The sequence below is a fragment of the Oncorhynchus mykiss genome, chromosome 1 (assembly GCF_057628025.1).
Source record: "Oncorhynchus mykiss isolate SJ-2025 chromosome 1, ASM5762802v1, whole genome shotgun sequence".
NCBI classification, from domain to species: Eukaryota; Metazoa; Chordata; class Actinopteri; order Salmoniformes; family Salmonidae; genus Oncorhynchus; species Oncorhynchus mykiss.
The window spans coordinates 35695480-35718243 of NC_143022.1; the positions used below are offsets into that span (position 1 = coordinate 35695480).

A 22764-nucleotide genomic window follows, 5' to 3' on the forward strand; every position below is an offset into this window, starting at 1 on the left:
AGCAATATCCTTGCCTGTGAAGCCTTTTTTGTGCAAAGCAATGATGACGGCACGTGTTTCTTTGCAGTTAACCATGATTGACAGAGGAAAAACAATGATTCCAAACACCACCCTCCTTTTGAAGCTTCCAGTCTGTTATTCTAACTCAATCAGCATGACAGAGTGATCTCCAGCCTTGTCCTCGTCAACACTCACACCTGTGTTAACGAGAGAATCACTGACATGATGTCAGCTGGTCCTTTTGTGGCTTTCAGTTCATTTGCATGGCAAAGAGGAACTTTGCAATTAATTGCATTTCATCTGATCACTCTTCATAACATTCTGGAGTATATACAAATTGCCATCATACAAACTGAGGCAGCAGACTTTGTGAAAATTAATATTTGTGTAATTCTCTAAACTTTTGGCCACGACTGAAGTTAAGTTGTTTTTTTGGGTATCTGTAATTTTGACTACTTTTACTTTTACTTCACTACATTCCAAAAGAAAATAATGTACTTTTTACTCCATACATTTTCCCTGACACCCAAAAGTACTCTTTACATTTTGAATTCTTAACAGGACAGGAAAATTGTCAAATTCACGCACTTATCAAGAGAACCTCCCTGGTCAACCCTTGTGCCTCTGATCTGGCGGACTCATAGCACACATGCTTTGTTTGTTAATTATGTCTGAGTGTTGGAGTGTGCCCCTGGCTATCCATAAATAAATAAATCAATAAAACAAGAAAATGGCGCTGTCTGGTTTGCTTAATATAAGGAATTTTAAATGATTCATACTTTTACTTTGATACTTAAGTATATTTAAAATCAAATACTTTTAGACTTTTAGTCAAGTAGAATTTTACTGGGTGACTTTCAATTATTACTTTTTCATTTTCTATTAAGTTATCTTTACTTATACTCAAGTATGACAATTGGGTACTTTTTCCACCACAGCATACAATGTACAGTAGCTCAGTATTTGTACAGTCTTTTATGATCATCTTTATTAAGGGATCCAATCATTCCGGACCCTACTGTATGTGTAAAACATATTGTATATGCCGTATGCATGCATTCAAGTGTGTATGTGTGGTTGTCTGTGCATGTGTGTGCTATATTTTGTGTGTGGACTCACTCCAGGACATCTCTGTTGAAGAGTAGCTTACTGTTCCCCAAGAACTCTCCAATCATCTGTCGGCTCAGGCCCTTCCTCTGTAGCAGGAAGTGGGCCACGCCCATGGGCGTGTCTGGGACAAAACCACGGGTGATCAGGAAGTGGATGCCTCGCTCTGGGTTCCTACAGAAGAGATAGACAGCACAATATCGGTGTATGCATGTGTGTGGGGGTGGATGTGGATAGGACCGTAAAGTAACAGGCAAATCAGTGAAGCACTTTAGCTAATTTACATTAACTACAGGCTGCAGGCCAACAGTATGTACCACTATATATAGAGAACACCTCTCTCTCTCTCCCATTTCCCTCTACCCCTCTCTAGACCAGATACCTGTTCTGTGAATAATTCTGTGAGTAGCTAAAGGACAATTTGACCCTGTGTGTGTCAGGGAATTGAATTGAGGATGCCTCATAAATTCCAATTCAATTATTGAATTTCAATTGAAGTAGTAAACAGGATGCAGAATTGCAATTTTTATTTTAATTAAAGGAAATAGAATTGAATTCAGTGAAATGAAATACAATGCAAATGCCTCTTCTATTTTAGGTATAGTCTATACAAATATGCATCTTGTACATAAAACATCAAACATGTCGTTATATACATGCATATAAAATATTGTTGAAGCAATTGATTTTCAGGACTAACTCTTAAAAAGAATGATCAAGGAAAACAAACCCAGTGGGCACAGACGTCAATTCAACGTCTACTCCACGTTGGTTCAACGTAATTTCATTCAATGACGTGGAAACAACGTTGATTCAACCATTGTGTGCCCATGGGAACCCTGTATGCAAATATGATAGGTTATCATATTTCATTAATCCCTTACATTTGTTTTAATATGGGGGAAATAGTACTTTTCCCAGAATGCATTAGTTTGACCATCAAGTTGACCCTTAATAAAACAAGCCAAACAAATGAAATTGTTGGTTGAAATATAATTGGCTATTCTAAGCACTAAGGTTAAAGAGTACATGAACAAGAGTACATTGGTTCCAGAGAATTACATATTCTTTGGAATCTGGAAGTTTGACCTTTCAGATTAAATGAAACTCTCATGTTCTATGACTGAAAGGAATTTCTTTGAATTGTACTGAATTAAATTCTACTTCCTGTCACTCAAATTCAAATTCTACATCCTGTGGGTTGTGGCCAATTCAATTAAAATTTCAAATCATGAGTTGAATGGGAGTCAATTCCAAAATTCGTAATTGAGCACAACCCTGGTATTAGGTATATAAAGTATTTGCGTATTTGTATTTGCGTGCATATGTGTGTGTGTGTGTGTGTGTGTGCACTCACACGTTGAAGAGGTTCAGTCCAATGCGATAGAGTCGTTTGCGATGCGTATCAGTGGAGAGTGTGGGGGATCGGCAGGAGGTAGGGTCCTGGCAGCGGTCTCTAGGCAGAGAGAGGACCAGGGCCTGGAGAGCCTCAGAGGTGGGGTCCCTGGTTGACTGGGACCCTGGCTGGGACTGGGGGTGATGAGCCTTGGGGTATGTGGAGTACTGGGGGTACTGGGAATAGGAGGACTGAGTGGTATACTGGTTAGACTGGGCTGAGGCAGAGGTGGAGGTGGAACTGAGTCTCTCTGAGCCACTCTGCCTCCCCATCTCTCCCCCCTGCCCTGTCACAGTTGACCCCCTTCTCGACCCTCCTCCCTCCAACAACTCACTGGGAGGGGGGGCAGGAAACTCCGCCTCACCCCTTAGCTGGGAGGTTGTTGATTGAGTCCTCACCCCTCCTCCCCTCTCTCCCCCATCCACTGAGACTTGCATGCTCCCTCCCGCTCCTGCCCCTGTGTTGCCGTGGGTAGCAGTGGTTGTGGAGGTGGTAGTCGTGGAGACAGTGTAGTTGTTGGTGTCGATGTGAACGGTGACGTCTCTGAAGGCCATGAGCAGGGAGCTGGCACTGCGAGGCATGCAGGCACTCTGTGCAGCCATCCGAAATGCCCCGGGGTCCATCAGCAGCCCCCCTGTCCCCCCCTCAACCCCCTCTGACAGGCTCCACCCACGCAGGGCCTCGTCTATCGAATGGGCCAGTGAGCGTACCTGGAATAAGAATCATAATACGAGTCATTGGAACACCTGTAAGTTTTATGATGCTACGCTAGGCTTACTGTTTACTGATGCTAGACTACGCTAGGCTAAAATGCTACATATAAAGCCCACCTGCTCTGAGAAGCAGTCCTCCAGCTGTGTGAGCGAGGGCCCGGGGCCCGTGGCGGGGGAGGGGGGCAGGGAGGTGGAGCGTGAAGGGGGTGGTGGGGGTGTTTTGGGGCGCAGGGGGGGTCTCCCGGTCTCTAACAGGAAGCTGTGTCGCTGGGTGGATTTTTGGTTCCGGCTGGGGTTGGGCCGGCGCAGGGAGATGCGGCGTGGCAACTTGCTCTCTGACAGAGAGTTACAGATCTTCTGGAAGTTCTTACTGAGCTGGTACTGACGGAACGCCATCTGAATACAACACGCAGCGCGCCGCGACACCAGGTGGCCACCGTACCTCTGTTCCAACTCCTCTATCTACAAACAGAGAGGGAGAGAGAGGAAAGAGAAGAACAGAGAAAAATATTGTTAGTAAGGTTTTGGGGGGAGGGATATTGTAGTCACAGAGCAATGCTACAAGCCTCCATTTGTTAAACTGGATATTTCTCCAAAATAAAACGATAGCAGGACAAGCTCTCCTCTCCTAAAACAGTACAACAGACTCCAATCCCTCTTCATCACAGACACCAATCACTACATCACTGTGTTTCAGGGAAACAGAAGTCAAAAATAAAGCTATTTTATTAAGACATTCTTCTGTTTCACATACAGATGTAGGATCTTAATTTGATCACCCTGTTGCAGGACAACAGGAGATTTAAAAGGTTTTAAAAGGCTTTTTAAGTTTGCCATTTCCACTTAAAATTTTCAGACTAGATTTTCCCGTACGAAAAATGGATCCACCCCTAAAAAAGGCGCAATAATTACAATCCACATAATACTTCACATTTTCTGTGGATACAGGAGTATTTTCCAGCTGTAGCAAACTGGCACAAATTAAGATCCAACATCTCTATTCAGCAAGCAATCCCCTTTTACTTCCTCTGAGACTCAGAGAGAGGGGGAGTGGGAAGGAGATGCAGAGAAGGGGGAGAGATAGAGAGAAAGAAACACAAACAGGCAGCAGCATGGTCCGTTTCTGCCCGCCTGTATCCCGCTGCACACACACCTGTTTGGTCTTGTTCTCCAGGGCAAGTTCATAGTCGCTGGGTCCTTCTCTCCGAGCCACACCCCCCGACCCCTCTCTTTCCTGTCCGCTGGAGGAATTCCCGCCCTCCAGACTCAGCAGCTGCCCATCACTATGGAAACAACAACACTCACCTTCAACCCCTGGGAAAACGTGTGTATGTACACTACCGTTCAAAAGTTTGGGGTCACTGCATTTCGCTACACTCGCATTAACATCTGCTAACCATGTGTATGTGACAAATACAATTTGATTTGAGGAGTGATGGTTGCTGATAATGGGCCTCTGTACGCCTATGTAGATATTCCATAAAAAAAACAGTCATTTACAACATGAACAATGTCTACACTGTATTTCTGATCAATTTGATGTTATTTTAATGGACCAAAAAAATTGCTTTTCTTTCAAAAACAAGGACATTTCTAAGTGACCCCAAACTTTTGAACGTATGTACAGTATGTATGTATGTGTGTGTATGTGTGTGTCCTTTACTTATCTTTCTTAGTCTTTCAGTTGTTATATAAGCCAGCTCTAACACCGCAGCTACTGTATAAAAGCAAAGACTGCTCATGCTTAAATAATGACTACATCAATAATGTTCTTCTCTGGTTCTGCTATTCAGCTAACACAGCCTGACACACTGTGTGTGTGTGTGTGTGTGTGTGTGTGTGTGTGTGTGTGTGTGTGTGTGTGTGTGTGTGTGTGTGTGTGTTTGGCGCATGCTGGAGGCTGCATTTTTATTAAGACTCTATTAAAAACACCATCATGCCTCAGCACTGCATCAGAATACAACAAAGTACATTCAAATGTATTTAAGGCTTTAACAGACAAGTAGATATGGACAGTAATGGCTATTTAATAGTACTCCTGCTTCACACACACACACACACACTGGTTTTTCCGCCTCCTCCTCTGTCACAGTGAAAGAGAAATTAACATCTGTCATCTCACATCACTCAAGAGCCGCACAGAGACCTACAGCCAGAGGACACACAAACACACCTGCACATACACAAACAGACACGCACAATTCTATCTAAAATACGATGGAGCGATGACCCCAATCTTATTTTAGATAGATAATATGCAACAGTATTGTAGTAGGCTGTCTCGAGTCCGGTCTTGAGACCACATATTCAGTGTCTCGGTCTTGTCTCGGTGTCGGGTATATTTTTACTCGGCCTTGACTCAGTCTCGGACAATGAGGGCTCGTAATTTCTTCCTGAGACTAGCCGAGACCATAACTATCAGCTCACATTCAGTCAGAGCATAAAGCCAACAAGCTCTCACAGTCTCACTGCATAAATAAAAGTTAATACACATTCCCCAAACGTCAAATTTTGATGTTCCTCCTGCTGCTCTGCATCGTTCCTCCTGCTGCTCTGTATCGTTCTTCCTACTGCTCTGTATAGTTCCTCCTGCTTCTCTACATCGCTCCTCCTGCTTCTCTATATCGTTCCTCCTGCTTCTCTATATCGTTCCTCCTGCTGCTCGATATCGTTCCTCCTGCTGCTTTGTATCGTTCCTCTTGCTCTGTATCGTTCCTCCTGCTTCTCTATATTGTTCCTCCTGCTGCTCTGTATCGTTCCTCCTGCTTCTCTATATCGTTCCTCCTGCTGCTCTGTATCGTTCCTCCTGCTGCTCTGTATTGTTCCTCCTGCTGCTCTGTATCGTTCCTCCTGCTGCTCTGTGTCGTTCCTCCTGCTGCACTGTATTGTTCCATTTATCCAAACATCAAATTTCGAAGTTAAGTTTATGCACTCGTTCCGAATGGTTAAGGTAATGGTTAAGGTTTGGGATAGGGTTAAAACATTAAGGTTAGGCACTCATCAACACCCTATCAAAACCCAAGTCTACTTGATGGTAATAGCGATCACTGTTACCCTTAGTGGCTGGTTTTGAAGACATTTCCCAACCTCCTCAGGACATGGATAAACGTCCAGTTTCGACGTCAATCTTGAACGATCTCCCTGCATTAAACTTGACTTCTCTACTCCCAGTTCATATACATAAAATGTAATGACAACATTGCTCTGCTCTCTCCAACCTCTTCGGGGCTAGAGAGGTTGAATCAGTCACTACTACGCAACCACACACAGACAGAGAAGGAGTCTGATGGCATTTGTGTAGTGTGTGGACATGGCTTGAGCGGCACACACAGACACATACAGACAAACTAAAGGGAGCTAGCTCCACAGGGGCACAATCACAGAGCTATTAGATAGCCCCTCTGAGAGAATCAGTAATGGCACTGCAGGATAGACTGGAGAGAGGGAAGATGAAATGAGAAAGAAAGAAAGAGAGAGAGAGAGAGAAAGGTGGGCAGAAAAAAAAAAAGAAGAACAGCTAATAAACTGAGAAAGTCACAGAGGAAGAGGCAGAGAAAAAGAGATCGCGATGGAGTGATTTCAGAGTTCAGATTTCAACCTTACCTGGAGGAGCCAGTGGGAGCAGCCTCTGGGGCAGGACAGCAGAACTGATGTAGTATTGTCTGACTCCTGTAGAGGAAGAGAGGGGGAGGAGAGGAGAGGGGGCAGAGGAGATAGGAGTGTGGTGAGAAGGGGAGAGGTGGGTGGGACAAGAGGGGGCAAAGAGTTGGAAAGAGTTATTTTACTCTTATGGTATTAGAGCAGAGTTTAATCAGAACCAAACTCTCAACACACACAAACCTTATTAACTACATCAAAATAATTCAGACATCAGACATATCTGTTGTTTTAGTAAGATTTAAGTACAGATGGTTACTCAGATGGCTACTCTCTCTCTCTCTTTATCTCTCTCGCTCCCTCTTTCACACACAAACACACACACATTCATATGCACACATGTGCAGTGACAAGTACAAAACACTGATACACTGATAGACCAGGACAGACACACAATAAACAATTATACGATATACAGTACAAACAATACAACTAAAAATTATATTTTTTATTTTTAAGTATCACATGCTTCGTAGACGACAGGTGTAGAACAACAGTGAAATGCTTACTTAAGGGTCCTTTTCCAACAATGCAGACTTAATGATATTTTTATGTTTAGGGTTACAATTAGAGTTACAATTAAGGTTAGGGTTAGGGGTTACGATTAGGTTTAGAGTTAGGAGTTAAGGTTAGGTTTAGTTTTAGGCTTAGGGTTAGGGATTTGGGCTTAAGTTTAGGCTAAGGGTTAAGGTAAGGGTTTTGATTAGGTTAAGGGTTAAGGTTAGGGTGTGTGTGCATATGTAGTGTGTGTGTGTTGGGGTGTCGGTGTAAGTATGTGTGAATGTTAGGGTAAAGCCCAGTGTCTGTGCAAAGAGTCCGTACAAGAGAGTTTAGGCAACCAATTGGTCGGAGGCCAACCAATTGCCATACTAAGTGGTGATGCAGCCAGTCAAGATGCTCTCGCTGGTGCAGCTGTATAACTTTTTGAGGATCTGGGGGAAGAGGCGTTGTCATGACGTGTTAGAGTGTGTCTGTGTGTGTGCTTGTTTGTGTGTGTGGCTCCGCAGTTCATGGAACAGAGGGGGGAAAAAAACAAAAAATAATAATAAAATAAAGAAAGTGGGTACAAAACTCGTCGCACACCAAAACATACAAAGCACCAATACATGCAACGAACAATCACCGACAAGGACATGAGGGTTAAATACACAACATGTAATTGATGGGATTGGAACCAGGTGTGATATATGACAAGACAAAACCAATGGAAAATGGATCAGTGATGGCTAGAAGATCGGTGACGTCGACCGCCGAACACCGCTCGAACGACCGCCGAACACCGCTCGAACAAGGAGAGAGGCCGACTTCAGTGGAAGCCAGGACAGTGAACGCCCTCCAGACCCTCGACGTGAACTGGGACCCCAATCAGACACTATATCCTCAGGCACCCTGTAGTGCCGGAAGACGTGAGTAAACAGGGCCTCCGCAGTTTGTAAGGCCATAGGGAGACCGGTCAAAGGGAGGAGACGACAGGACTTAGAAAAATGATCCACTACGACCAGGATAGTGGTGTTACCCTGTGAAGCTGGACACTGGGGGGGAGCGGGCTCTGCACGTGACGCCCGCTCAATGTCCGCGTCCAGCTCCCAAACAAGAGGTGGGAAGTGGGATCCATGGGCCGCTCCTCTGTGTCATACAGCCGGGACAATGCGACTGCCTTAAAGTTCTGGGAGCCTGGTCTGTAAGAAAGGGTAAACACAAAACGCGTGTGAAAACATGGCCCACCTTGCCTGGCGAGGGTTCAGTCTCCTCGCCGCCCGGATGTGCTACAGATTGCGGTGGTCAGTCCAGATGAGAAAAGGGTGTTTAGCCCCCTCAAGCCAATGTCGCCACGCCTTCAAGGCCTTGACGACAGCTAACAACTCCTTGTCCCCCACGTCATAGTTTCGCTCCGCCAGCCCAGCCTCAGATGCGTCCACCTCCACTATGGACGCCAAAGAGGGATCCGGATGGGCCAGCATGGGAGCCGAGGTAAACAAAGCCCTCAGGTGACTGTCCGCCTCAGCTGTCCACTGCAAGTGCACTGGACCCCCCTTCAGCAGTGAAGTAATGGGAGCAACTACCTGACCAAAACCCTGGATAAACCTCCGGTAGTAGTTGGCAAACCCTATGATTTGCTGCACCTCCTTTACCGTGGTAGGAGTCGGACAATTACGCACGGCTGCAATGCAGTCACACTCCATCTCCACCCCTGATGTGGAAATGCGATACCCTAGAAAGGAGACGGACTGTTGGAAGAACAGGCAATTCTCGGACTTGACGTACAGGTCATGCTCCAACAGGTAACCAAGCACTCTGCGCACCAGGAATACCTGTTTGGCGCGTGTAGCGGAGTATATCAGAATGTCATCAATATACACCACTACACCCTGCCCGTGCAGGTCCCTCTACAAAAGCTTGGAAGACTGATGGCGCATTCATCAACCCGTACAGCATGACGAGGTACTCATAGTGCCCAAAGGTAGTACTGAAAGCCGTCTTCCACTTGTCTCCCTCTCTGATACGCACCAGGTTGTAAGCGCTCCTGAGATCTAGTTTGGTGAAGAAGCGCGCCCCGTGCATGGACTCAATCGCTGTGGCTATGAGTGGTAGCGGGTAACTATACCTCACCGTGATCTGATTTAGACCCCGGTAGTCAATACACGGACGCAGACCTCCATCCTTCTTCTTCACAAAAAAAAAACTTGAGGAGACTGGTGAAGTGTAGGATCGAATGTACCCCTGACGCAGGGATTCAGAGACATATGTTTCCATAGCCTCCGTCTCTTCCTGTGAGAGGGGATACACGTGACTCCTGGGAAGTGCAGCGTCTACCAGGAGATCTATCGCACAATCGCCCCGTCGATGAGGTGGTAATTGAGTCGCCTTTTTAGAGAAGGCGACAGCCAAATCGGCATATTCAGGGGGAATGCGCACGGTGGAGACCTGGTCTGGACTTTCCACCGTAGTAGCACAACCCGGAAACCCCTAAACACCTACCTGAGCACTCTCGCAACCACTCCGTGATTGCCCTCTGTGGCCAAGAAACAGCAGGGTTGTGACAAGCTAACCAGGGTAGGCCCAGCACCACGGGAAACGCAGGATAGTCAGTAAGGAAAATACTAATTATTTCCGTGTGACCCCCCTGCGTCACCATGCCCAAAGGAGCGGTGACCTCCCTAATCAACCCTGACCCTAATGGTCGACTATCTAAGGCATGAATGGGGAAAGGCACATCAACGGGAAAAATGGGGATCCCCAAAACTATGGACTAAAGCTTTATCAATGAAATTCCCAGCCGCGCCTGAATCGACGAGCGCCTTATGCTGGGAATGCGGGAAAAACTCAGGAAAAGTGACAGACATAAACATATGTGCAACAGAGGACTCTGGGTGAGGATGGTGCCAGCTCACCTGGGGTGACGCCAGGGCGCCCTGCCTGCTGCCTCGATTCCCAGAGGAACCCACCAGGCACAACAGATAGTGCACGAGCGGGAACCCCCTCCGGTCTCCCTGCCGGTTGGTGGGGATTGGAGACTGGGTGCGGGAGGATGGAACCACCAGACCCTGATCTGAACGTCTGCGAGTAGCCAGCAGGTTATCCAGCCGGATGGAAAGGTCCACCAGCTGGTCAAACGAGAGGGTGGTGTCTCTGCAGGCCAGCTCCCGATGGACGTCCTCGCGTAGACTGCAGCGGTAATGATCGATCAGGGCCCTGTTGTTCCAACCCGTGCCGGCAGCCAGGGTCCTAAACTCCAGGGCGAAAACATGGGTGCTCCTTGTCTCCTGCCTCAGATGGTAGAGGTGCTCACCCACCGCTCTACCCTCGGGTGGGTGGTCAAAGACTGCCCGGAAACGGCGGGTGAACTCCTCAAACTGGTCCAACGCCGCATCTCCTTCTCTCCATACGGTGTTGGCCCACTCCAGGGCTTTCCCGGTGAGGCTCGAGATGAGGGCGGACACCCTCTCACGGTCCGATGGAGCTGGATGGACCGTGGCCAGATAGAGGTTTAATTGAAGGAGGAAACCCTGGCAGTTGGCAGCACTCCCGTTGTACTCCTGTGGCAAGGAGAGACGGATCCCACTGGGTTCAGGCGGGAAAGGGGCGCTCAGGGGAGACCCCGGTTGTGCTGGTGGAGGCGCTGGAAGAACTCCCTGTCTCTCCCAGAGGTCCATTGTCTGGACAATGCGGTCCATGGCGGCACCAAGATGGTAAAGTATTACTGCATGCTCCTGGTCGCGCTCCTCTACCTCTATGGCCTTACCTTCTCCTGCTGACTCCATAGAAGGGTCAGTGATTCTGTAATGGGGTGTGTGCTGGTGGCAGGGAAGTCAGGCGCAGGAGAAGGAACTTGGTATAAACAGAGTATTTTAATAAATGCTCACAAACTCTGAAAACCAACATATATAAAATAAAGAAAGTGGGTACAAAACCCATCGCACACCATAACATACAAAGCACCAATACATACAACGAAAAATCACCAACAAGGTGCAGTTAAGGACAATGTGTGCTGCTCTGTTTTGAGCCAGCTGCAGCTTTGCTAGGTCTTTCTTTGCTGCACTTGACCATATTACAGTAATCAAGATGGGACAAGACCAGAGCCTGAACAACTAGTACAGATGATTTTTGTGATACTGAATATAACTCCTTATTTAGAATTTCAGTGAGCTTTGGGTACTGACATGTAGAGTGTGGAATCATCCGCATACAAAGTCATTCTAGCTTTTATAAGACCAGTGGCAAATCATGTTTGTTGTCATGCCAAATATTGTCAAAACAACGTCAAGGTAGGAACTCCGTTACAGGAAGAATTCAAACCCAGCTGGTTAAAAACACTCATAGGACCAACCCAGAGCTTTATCTCAGGTAACAGTGGAGTTCTCTTTCTGTCTGTGTTGGCCATAGCAAGGTCACCTCTCTGTCTGTACAACACACACAAATGCTGTAACATCTCTAACACAGAGAGCAGGTTAATATTTTAACACTACACATCTCCCTCTTCTCTCTCTCCTTCTCTCTGCTCTCTCACTCAGTCTCTCTCTCCCCTAGCCCTAGCCTAGACACTCTAACATGTTATAAATTATCCAGGAGCGGACAGTTACTCTCTCTCTTTCCCTCTCTCATCTCTATTTCTCTCTCTGTCCTGAGAGTAACTGATTACAGTTTGCTCTAAGGGCTAAGCGAGCCAGATACATGTGGACCAGCTGGAAGGAGGCGGGGGGAGAAATAAGCAGACCCACGTACTCACACACACACACACACACACTATTTTAGTGTGTACTGTATGTTATATAGTGTGCCTCTTCCACGTCATCCCCCCACATTTGCAGTTTGTGCACTGGGTAATGTGAGAGCATTGTCAATCATATGGAGAGACGTAGCGGTTGAAGGGAGAGAAAATGAGAGAAGGAGTAGGAGAGAGCTCTGAACACTAACCCCTAGACATGGTTGTCATCATCGGGGGGAAACGGTTGTAAAATGTATTTTAAAACTACCCCCGATTTTAACCCAATCTTAACCTCAAATTAAGACTTAAAAGCTAATATTCTTGTTCTTGAATATTCACGGTATAGCAAATGTTGATAGAACAAAAATAAGTTGATGCTGGATAATGAACAATCACAAAAAAGCCTTTGTGCAAAAAACTTCCAGAAATAATGAATGTAGTGGAAACATTTTAAAGCCTTTATTTTCTATGGTTTATGTATTGCAAGAATAAAAATGTTTGACTTAACCTAATAGGATATTTTCTACTGTAGTTCCTGTATATCCCGTGTGCCAATTCCTCAATGCTTCCAAAGTCTAAATATCAGTAACAGTCCACAGGTCCAACAGCCTCATGGAACCCTGGTTCTTCCTCACAGTTAAACATCATCAATCTCCCCTCCTCTCTTCCCTCTTTATCTCTTCTACTCTGTTCTTGTCCTCAGTGGGAGAGGAGTCCCAGAGAGCATAATCAGCAGTCCTGTTGGGATTTCACTCCTAATCAGATCACACACACACACACACACACACACACACACACACACACACACACACACACACACACACACACACACACACACACACACACACACACACAGGGTTTAATTCAAATGGATTCAGAACCATGGACATGGCCACTAAAGCTATAACATTAGAGCTGAGCTGCAGCTAAACCAACTACAGTAGGTCTACAACAGCTGTAACAGTAACCTACACAGCTACAACAGTAGAGTTGTATTCTATCCAACAACAGTCTGACATTTAAACCTCACCCCTCAACCAGGTTTTAAAGCAGTGTTTCTTTGCCAAGGGTGTAGCATGCATTTGAGCAATATCCCTCCAAACAAACACATACACAGACCCAAACAGACACACACACACACAGCTGTGTGTTATATAATCTCCTATGTTTTGGTCTCTCTATGCAAATAATCCGCTACTTTAAATTATCCACGTCACACTCATGATGATCCTACCATTGTACCAGCCAAAATCATCAGGAAAGCAGGCAGGCCTACATCTTACAACCTGGTACCCTATGGGTCTACTCGAGTTGAAATTGAAGTTGGCACACACACACGCACTGTAAAACATAATCTGGTGTTTTCAACTAATTATTATTAAGTAACTGATTCCACTGCCTTTTTTTTAGTTTACTCAACTCTTTGGTCCAAGTGTTGCAAAAAAAAACTAAACGTTTGACCAAAAACAGCTTCTGGACGTCAGAACAGCAATCACGAACCTCAATTTGGATGAAGATTTCTACTTCAACGAGTCAGCAGCTGTAGATGTACTGCTCATTCCAGACCAGGCACAAATCCCTGTGACTCGAAAGAGGAAGAGACGGTGCAAAAGAGAAAAAAAGAGTGGTCTCCCTGATGAGACTACGACAGCGAGTAAATAAACTGCCTCTACCCTCCGTTCTATTGGCGAACGTATAATAACTAGAGAACAAACTGGACGAGCACCGTTCGAGACTATCCTACCAATGGGACTTGAAGAACTGTTATGTCCTATGTTTCTCGAAGTGGTGGCTGAACAAGGTCCTGCCGACTAGGCACACACTGTTTGAATCAACGTTGTTTCCACGTCATTTCAAGAAAATTACATTGAACCAATGTGGAATAGATGTTGAATTGACATCTGCGTCCAGTGGTTGGATAATACATTGCCTATAAAAGTATTCACACCCTTTGACTTCTTCCACATTTTGTTGTGTTACAGACTGAATTTAAAATGGATTACATTGAGATGTTGTGTCACTGGCCTACACACAATACCCCATAATGTCAGTGGAATTATGTTTTTGACATTTTTACAAATAAAAAAAAATGTAAAGCTGAAATGTCTTGAGTCAATAGTGTTCAACCCCTTTGTTATGGCAAGCTTAAATAAGTTTTGAAGTAAAGTTTTCCTTAACAAGTCACATAATATGTTGCATGGCCTCACTCTGTGTGCAATAATAGTGTTTAACATTCAACTAAAAAGACCAGGGAGGTTTTCCAATGCCTCGCAAAGAAGAGCAACTATTGGTAGATGGGTAAAAAAAAAAAAGCAAACATTGAATATCTCTTTGAGCATGGTGAAGTTATTAATTACACTTTGGATGGTGTATCAATTCACCCAGTCACTACAAAGATACAGGCGTCTTTCCTAACTCAGTTGACGGAGAGGAAGGAAACCGCTCAGGGATTTCACCATGAGGCCCATGATGACTTTAAAAAGGGGTTTAACGGCTGTGGTAGGACAAAACTGAGGATGGATTAACAACATTGTAGTTACTCCACAATACTAATGACAGAGTGAAAAGAAGAAAGCTTGTACGGAATAAAAAAATATTCCAAAACATGCATCCTGTTCACATGGCACTAAAGTAAAACTGTAAAAAATTGGCAAAGAAATTAACTTTAGGTCCTAAACCGTTATGATTGGGGCAAATCCAACAACACATATCCAACTTTTCATATCATGTTATGGGTATGCTTATCTTCGGCAAGGACTATGGAGTTTTTTTATGATAAAAATTAACAGAATAGATCTAAGCACTGGCAAAATCCTAGAAGAAAACCTGGTTCAGTCGATTTGAATCACACTTTGTAACACAACAAAATGTGGAAAAAGTGAAGGGGTGTGAATAGTTTCTGAAGGCACTTAATAGCCAAGTTATCATTAATCATTATGTATTTATTCCTCGTGTGTCAGGCCCTGAATTTAGAGAGCCTTTTTATTCCCTATTTTGGTTAGGTCAGGGTGTGACTAGGGTGGGTACTCTAGTTTTTTTGTTATGTTGGCCTGGTATGGTTGCCAATCAGAGGCAGCTTTCTATCGTTGTCTCTGATTGGGGATCATATTTAGGCAGCCTTTTCCCACTGGGTTTTTGTGGGACCTTGTTTATGTATTATTGCTTGTGAGCACTGCATAGGTTCACATTTCGTTTTGCGCTTTATTGTTTTCTGTGAGTTTCATTTAAATAAACGTGGAACTCTACGGACGCTGCGCCTTGGTCCAGTTATTCCAACGACCGTTACATCGTGTTATTATTTTTTAGATTATTTGTCTTTTTTCTCTCTCTGCATTGTTGGGAAGGGCCCAGAAGTAAGCATTTCACTGTAAGTCTACACATGTTGTTTACAAAGCATGTGACACAAATGTTATTATTGGATTTGACATACTGTAGGCAAAAATTCAGTCAACTTAAAATGATGTGGTTGCTCAAATTGTCTCATATGTTCATTCAACTAGAAATCATTATTTGGAAATCATTACTTACCTTAAAGGCTGTGGAACTATTTACACACACAGAGTGCTTTTAACATACAATGTTTTCAATTTACATATTTGACACACGATTACATTGTGCATGTTCATTTATACAGTAATTAATAGTGATGTTACGTTTGATACCAGAGCTCCATATGTCACAAATCGCTAAGCAGCTAGCTCTGAAGCAGTGTGCCGATGCGTGTATCACAAGTAAATCATCAATGATGTCCGAAGCTTCGTTTGATCACATGCTTTTTCAAACCATGTGTTCCAAAATATGAGATCCCACAGATTTTCACCATGGTTCCAGTGCTTTCTTCAATTCCAAGCTACTTTCAAACACTGACCTCTACTGGACACCGTACTTACAAATATACTCAACATTTCTTCACCTTGGACTTGAACTCACAACCTCTTGGGTTACAGTATTCCAGTCTTCCTGCTAAGCCACCATGTCTGTGTCAATAACTGATTTCACCCGTATTGCTACACTTTGTATTTCAAAGTATATCTCAACTCTGTTAAAAGAGAAACACGATTGCATTTATCATAGTGATTAAGGAGAAACATTAAATATGCACCACAAACATTAGACAACTATACATTAAAACCTACAATTGCTGAAATAAGTAAATCAAATCAATGATGAGAGAATAGTCAGATTAACTGAAAATTGAAACAGACACGGTGGAGTAGCAGGGCTCAGAATGCCATGAAACAAGAGGTTCAAATCAGGGGAGAAACAATGCCCACTCTCATTGAAGCCATGGAAATTCCTGCAGAACCGCGGTCGGCCTTCAACTGCCTTGGCTTCAATCTGAGGGGTCGGTCGTTCTCCCCTGTTGTAACTAGTTCCACGGCTTTTTTTTATAGGTAAGATGGCCAAATAATAATTTCAAGTTGAATAAATATGAAAAAATTTCAAGTTTGAGCTATATTTGGACTAACTCATTTATTTTAAAACTTCAATTAATACCGTGCCGTTTATTTTATGAACTTTTCTAGGGCAGGCGTTCCGCTAGCGGAACCCCTCGACAACATTCCGCTGAAAAGGCAGAGAGCGAAATTCAAAAATATTTTTGGGAAATATGTAACTCTCACACATTAACAAGTCCAATACAGCAAATGAAAGAAACTTCTTGTTAATCTACCCATCCTGTCCGATTTCAAAAATGCTTTACAGTGAAAATACAACATATGATTATGTTAGGTCACCACCAAGTCAAAAATACACACAGCCATTTTTCCAGCCAAAGATAGGAGTCACAAAAAGCAGAAATATAGATAAAATGAATCACTAACCTTTGATGATCTTCATCAGATGACACACATAGGACATCATGTTACACAATACATGTATGTTTTGTTCGATAAAGTGCATATTTATATCCAACAATCTCAGTTCGTGCAGTAATGTTTTGATTCCAAAACATCTGGTGATTTTGCAGAAATACTCATAATAAACATTGATAAAAGATACAAGTGTTATTCACAGAATTAAAGATAGACTTCTCCTTAATGCAACCACTCTGTCAGATTTCTTAAAAACTTTACGGAAAAAGCATAATCTCAGAACGGCGCTCAGAGCCCAATCCAGCCAAAGAAATATCTGCCATGTTGGAGTCAACAGAAGTTAGAAATAACACTATAAATATTCACTTACCTTTGATGATCTTCATCAGAAGGCACTCCCAGGAATCCCAGTTCGACAATAAATGACTGATTTGTTCTATAAAGTCCATCATTTATGTCCAAATAGCCACTTGTTATTAGCGTGTTCAGCCCAGTAATCCATCTTCATGAGGCGCGAGCACTTTGTCCAAACAAAAACTCGAAAAGTTCCGTTACAGGTTGTAGAAACATGTCAAACGATGTATGGAATCAATCTTTAGGATGTTTTTAACATAAATCATCAATAAGGTTCCAACCGGAGAATTTCATTGTCTGAAGAAAAACACTGGAACGAGAGCTAACTCTGTCGGGAGCACACGTCACTAGCCTGAGACACTCTGCCAGACCCATGACTCATTCAGCTCCGATTCCCCCCTCCTTTATAGCAGAAGCCTGAAACATGTTTCTAAAGACGGTTGACATCTAGTGGAAGCCATAGGAAGTGCAACTTGACTCCATAGACACTGTGTACTCGGCAGACCAAGCTTTGAAAAACTACAAACTTCAGATTTCCCACTTCCTGGTTGGATTTTTCTCAGGTTTATGCCTGCCATATGAGTTATGTTATACTCACAGACATCATTCAAGCAGTTTTAGAAACTTCAGAGTGTATTCTATCCAAAACGAATAATAATATGCATATATTAGCATCTGGAACAGAGTAGGAGGCAGTTCACTCTGGGCACGCTATTCATCCAAAAGTGAAAATGCTGCACCCTATCCCAAAAAGGTTAAATCACTGAACAAAACAGGCGCCTATTAGACAGAATAATTATTCTCCTCTTTGACTATGCATTTTTTGCTGTTTTTACTTTCGCCACTAGAAGGCGATCGGCCGATTTCTGGGGGTCTGTACTCAACAAGTTGTTGATTGTTCTTGTGCTTGCCAGTTAGCTAGGAGTTCTAAGCAGAAGGAAGTGACAAGAATAAGGGCTGTCCAGAATGTCTCCTTTCCATAGACGTTGAGAAACGTGGAAGAAAGGAGTGAAGTTGAAGAAGTAATGGTAGTAGGAGTTGAGACACAAGATGATGTTCCTTGTCAACAGAGGAATCCTGACATGTTCCATATTAAGAAGGTGGACATTGTAGCGTTTATTACTTTGGTTATCAACTGCACAGCGCAAACAGAGAGGAAATCAAAGAAAATAGGTATCATTGTGAGTGCGGCTGAGCGTTTTTTGGGACTAAGAGATTTTTCTGCAGAGGGATTACAAGGAATTATGTTGATGAATGCTCCGTCCTCCCAGGCACCTGAGCCTATGTAGAGAGGTGACTGAAGGAGTGGGATGGTTGTTTGATTTATTTTTGTAATACAGTATTTCGGGTCCCCCCCTTTTTCCCCAAATGTAATCTTTTTTTGTTTCAATACCCTGTATAGTAGGTGGCGGCAATACACCAACAGGTGTAATCTGCCATAATGTAAAGAAAAATATAAAAAATAAGCAGTTTTCAGCTGTTAGCAGATGGCTAGCAGTTTCTTGCTGACAATAAAAACGGATGATTGCCATCATTTTTTCGAGTCATTACTGAAATGTTTTATGTAACAAGTCAAACATTAAACCTAAAACAATTCATGGTAACCTCCTAAATCATTCATTTAGACCCCGCGTTTATTTGAAAGGGTGTTTATTTGCTGTAATGTGTAATATTGCCTGGCTATTAAAAGGGACAGGTGGCTATTTGAGACTCAGTGTTTAATTGAAGTTTTACGTAAACAAAACAAAAGTCTGTGGAACCAGTTACTTAATAGTAGTTAGTTGAAACAACTCGTTTTTGCTTTGTTTTTTACAGTACACACACACGTTATCACATTCGCGTTGATAAAAGATAGTAAATGGACTCACTCTGATTGATTGGCAAGACCCACCGAGCGGCAGAGAGTGGTAGGAGTGAGGGGAGCTAGGGGAACCAGGGGATTCAGTGTGCGGCAGCCCGGGCTGGTCCTGCCGTCCTCCCCCTTGCCCGGGCCGGCCTCGCTTGGCGGAGGGCTCGTTGACTGCGGCTGGGCCGGTACCAACTGCATGTCCTCCGGATTAGCGGGTTGTGGAGGCGGCTTTTCTTGGTCCGGGTGGATCTCAGGCGGAGGCTGGGCAGGCAGAGACCCGGTGTCATGAGGTTGTGTGTCTGGATGTTGGTGCTGAGGATGATGAAGGTTCCTGTTGGAGTCCGGGTGATGATGATAATGATGTTGTACTCTTGCCTCGCGCAGATTCCTGTTCTCCCCGAGCAGCTCGTCCACGCGCCGGTCCAGTTCATCAATACGCAGGCGCTGTGTCTGGATGAGGCTCTGCTGGTTCTGAACTATTGTGGTCAGTTCTCTAAGGTACAGAATTGCCTGGACCGGGTTCTCTAGCAGGCTGGTCCCCTGCAACGCCATGACCAGAGAGAGATAGCGCAAAGGAGAGCGATATTGAGATTATCGAGTGTAGTCTAGGGGAGAGGTAAATTTCTCCTCTCTTCTCCTTTGCTTTTTATGCCTCCATTAGTCCCTCCCTTCGTTGTAACGTTACTCTTCTCTTCTGTTTTTAAACCTATTCTGTTTCTGTGAGAGATGATCAGGTGTAAGAGAAGATAATATTCCGTTCAAACGGAAAAAAGCAAGAGAGAGACAGGAAAAAAAGAGATATGATGATCAGATGTAGAGGTACACCTTCCCGTCTTCCCGTGATGAGATTCTCCTCTTCTCCCTTGCGGCCACTGATACGGCTGTGCTGCTGATTGCTGCTGCTGATGACAGTTTTCAGATCCAGATGCGACGCAAAGCGAGTTGGGCGGGGGAGTGTGGCGTCATCACACATGAATGCGCACGCGCACACACTCGTGTTTAACACGCCTCTCTGTATCTATGAGTTATTTACTGTATTTCAGAATTATGCAACACATGCTCTGTCTGTGCACTATAGCCCTTCACACACGCAAGCACTCACGCACCCCCCCTCCACACACACACACACACACACACACATACACACAGAGAGAGAACCCATATTTATGTTTAATTATTTTCCCTTTTGTACTTTAACTATTTGCACATCATTATAACACTGTACATAGCCTTAATATGACATTTCAAATGTGTCTATTCCTGTGAAACTTGTACGTGTAATGTTTACTATTCATTCTTCATTGTTTATTTCACTTTTGTTTATTATCTATTTCACTTGATTTGGCAATGTAAACATATTTCTCCCATGCCAATAAAGCCCTTTGAATTGAATTGAATTGAATTGAGAGAGAGCGAGAGAGCGAAAGATCTGTATGTGGTTGTTTGTAGTTGTGTCTGTCTCTAGGTCATCATTGGAAGGCCTAATGGTTCAAATAGGTCACCTGGACAAAGTTGAATGAAATCAAGCTGGTGTTTGTAATCCAGTGCTATGTTGTTGCTATGGTAGCCAAGAACTGACTGTTGCCATGGTTACCCCCTACTGACTGCGCTGTTGCCATGCGGCTGCTTGATTACAGTCATGTATGTGTGTGTTTGGCCTGTCTCCTATCCGTTTGCTCATGATAATAATATTTCAGGTATGTGTGTGATGGGGAGTTGCGAGAGCGAAATAAAATCCTGTATCCCTGATAGTTTCCATGGTGCAGCAGCAGACAAGATGAAAGATGAAAGGAGCACTTCTCTGTGATATAACACACACTTACCCACGTGCCCATTCCCTTGCCAATCTGCCCTGCAATAATTAGCTGTGACCCAGTCACTATCAACCCACACACATCCCATTTCTGGCACCAATGTAGTACACTAACAAATTGCTGTAAATTTACAGCAAACCTTGAACAGTTAGCTACTGTAATTCTATATTACAGTACAGTACTGTAAAGAGCAACGCTTTATAGGAACTCAATGGCATTCTGCTAAATTGTATTGTAATAAAAATACAGCAATTGCTAACAGTGAATAAGTAATTATGTATTACAGCATACCAATTAGTATTTTGTATTTTATATCAATTGCATTTGTAGAGGCCTTAACAAAGGCTACTAAACTGGCAGTGACCACAGGACAAAACAAATCAAAAGGACATGGCTAAACACTCAACCACTATATACTATCATGTTTCAGGTATGACCCAGGTGCAGACAGTGTTGAAAAACTAAAGTTTATTCTTTAAACAAGGCAGGCAGTGGTCATTAATCCAGAGAGGATGTAAAGCACCGGAACAGCAGGCGGGCTCAGGGTCAGATCAAGCAGAGGTCGGTAATCCAGAGAAGAGGCAAAGGTACAGGACGGCAGGCAGGGTCAGGGCAGGCAGGAATGGTCTAAACTGCGAAACTAGAAAACAGGGACTATAGCAAAGACAGGAGCAAGGGAAATGCTGGTAGGTTTGAATGAACAAAATGAACTGGCCCAGACAGACAGAAAACACAGGTATAAGCACACGGGGAAGATGGATGATACGTGGAGGGGGTTGAGACAAACACAAGGAGAGTGTGGTGGTTCATTTCTTTACTATCAAATGAGGAGAGATAAACTTATCACACAAGTCAGAGTCATACTTAAACTAAATATTTTATAATAAGAGCTTTGCAATAGCAATGACTTGTCAACGATTCACCATTTCTAATGATCCGTTGAGAGTGTCAAGACAAAGTACAAAGGTATTTTATAGCCAAGATACACCCCTTTCAACCTACATGACGAACAACAGATACATAGAATGTGTCACAAGGTTAAGACTCCAAACTAGAACCATCTCTCCCTGGTACGGTATATAGCAGAAACATTAACCCATGTTCTCTGGAATGCACTTTAGGTTTTATCACCCAAAGACATCGTAAATCTCCTCTGTCAGTTATGGCCGATCAATGGCTGATTAGGGCCGATTTCAAGTTTTCATAACATTCGGTAATCGGTATTTTTGGATGCCGATATTGCCCATTTTTATTTTATTTATTTATTTATTTTTACAACTGTATTTAACGAGGCTAGTCAGTAAAGAACACATTCTTATTTTCAATGACGGCTTCGGAACGGTGGGTTAACTGTCTTGTTCAGGGGCAGAACAACAGATTTTTACCTTGTCAGCTCAGGGACTCCACCTTGCAACCTTACGGTTAACTAGTCCAGCGCTCTAACCACCTGCCTCACGAGGAGCCTGGCTGTTACGCAAATGCAGTAAGAAGCCAAGTAAGTTGCTAGCTAGCATTAAACTTATCTTATAAAAAGCAATCAATCATAATCACTAGTTATAACTACACATGGTTGATGACATTACTAGTTTATCTAGCGTGTCCTGCATTGAATATAATCGATGCGGTGCGCTTTCGCGAAAAAGGACTGTTGTTGCTCCAACGTGTACCTAACCATAAACATCAATGCCTTTCTTAAAATCAATACACAGAAGTATATATTTTTAAACCTACATATTTAGGTAAAAGAAAGGTTAGCAGGCAATATTAACCAGGTGAAATTGTGTCACTTCTCTTGCGTTCATTGCACGCAGAGTCAGGGTACATGCAACAGTTTGGGCCAACTGGCTAATT

The 22764-nt window shown here is 43.7% G+C and overlaps 1 protein-coding gene across 2 annotated transcripts in view; it reads right to left on the reverse strand.

The window, feature by feature from the left end:
• Positions 1 to 20047, reverse strand: part of iqsec3b (IQ motif and Sec7 domain ArfGEF 3b) — a 47032-nt gene extending 26985 nt beyond the window's left edge. For both annotated transcript variants that reach the window (XM_036976378.2, XM_036976369.2), the window contains exons 1-6: positions 19119 to 20047; positions 6820 to 6885; positions 4370 to 4499; positions 3334 to 3678; positions 2465 to 3213; positions 1120 to 1281 (exon numbers count right to left, since the gene is read on the reverse strand). In XM_036976378.2, coding sequence (XP_036832273.2) covers positions 1120 to 1281; positions 2465 to 3213; positions 3334 to 3678; positions 4370 to 4499; positions 6820 to 6885; positions 19119 to 19651 — 1985 coding nt within the window. In that variant the 5' untranslated portion in view covers positions 19652 to 20047. The remainder of the gene's footprint in view (positions 1 to 1119; positions 1282 to 2464; positions 3214 to 3333; positions 3679 to 4369; positions 4500 to 6819; positions 6886 to 19118) is intronic.
• Positions 20048 to 22764: the final 2717 nt, after the last annotated feature.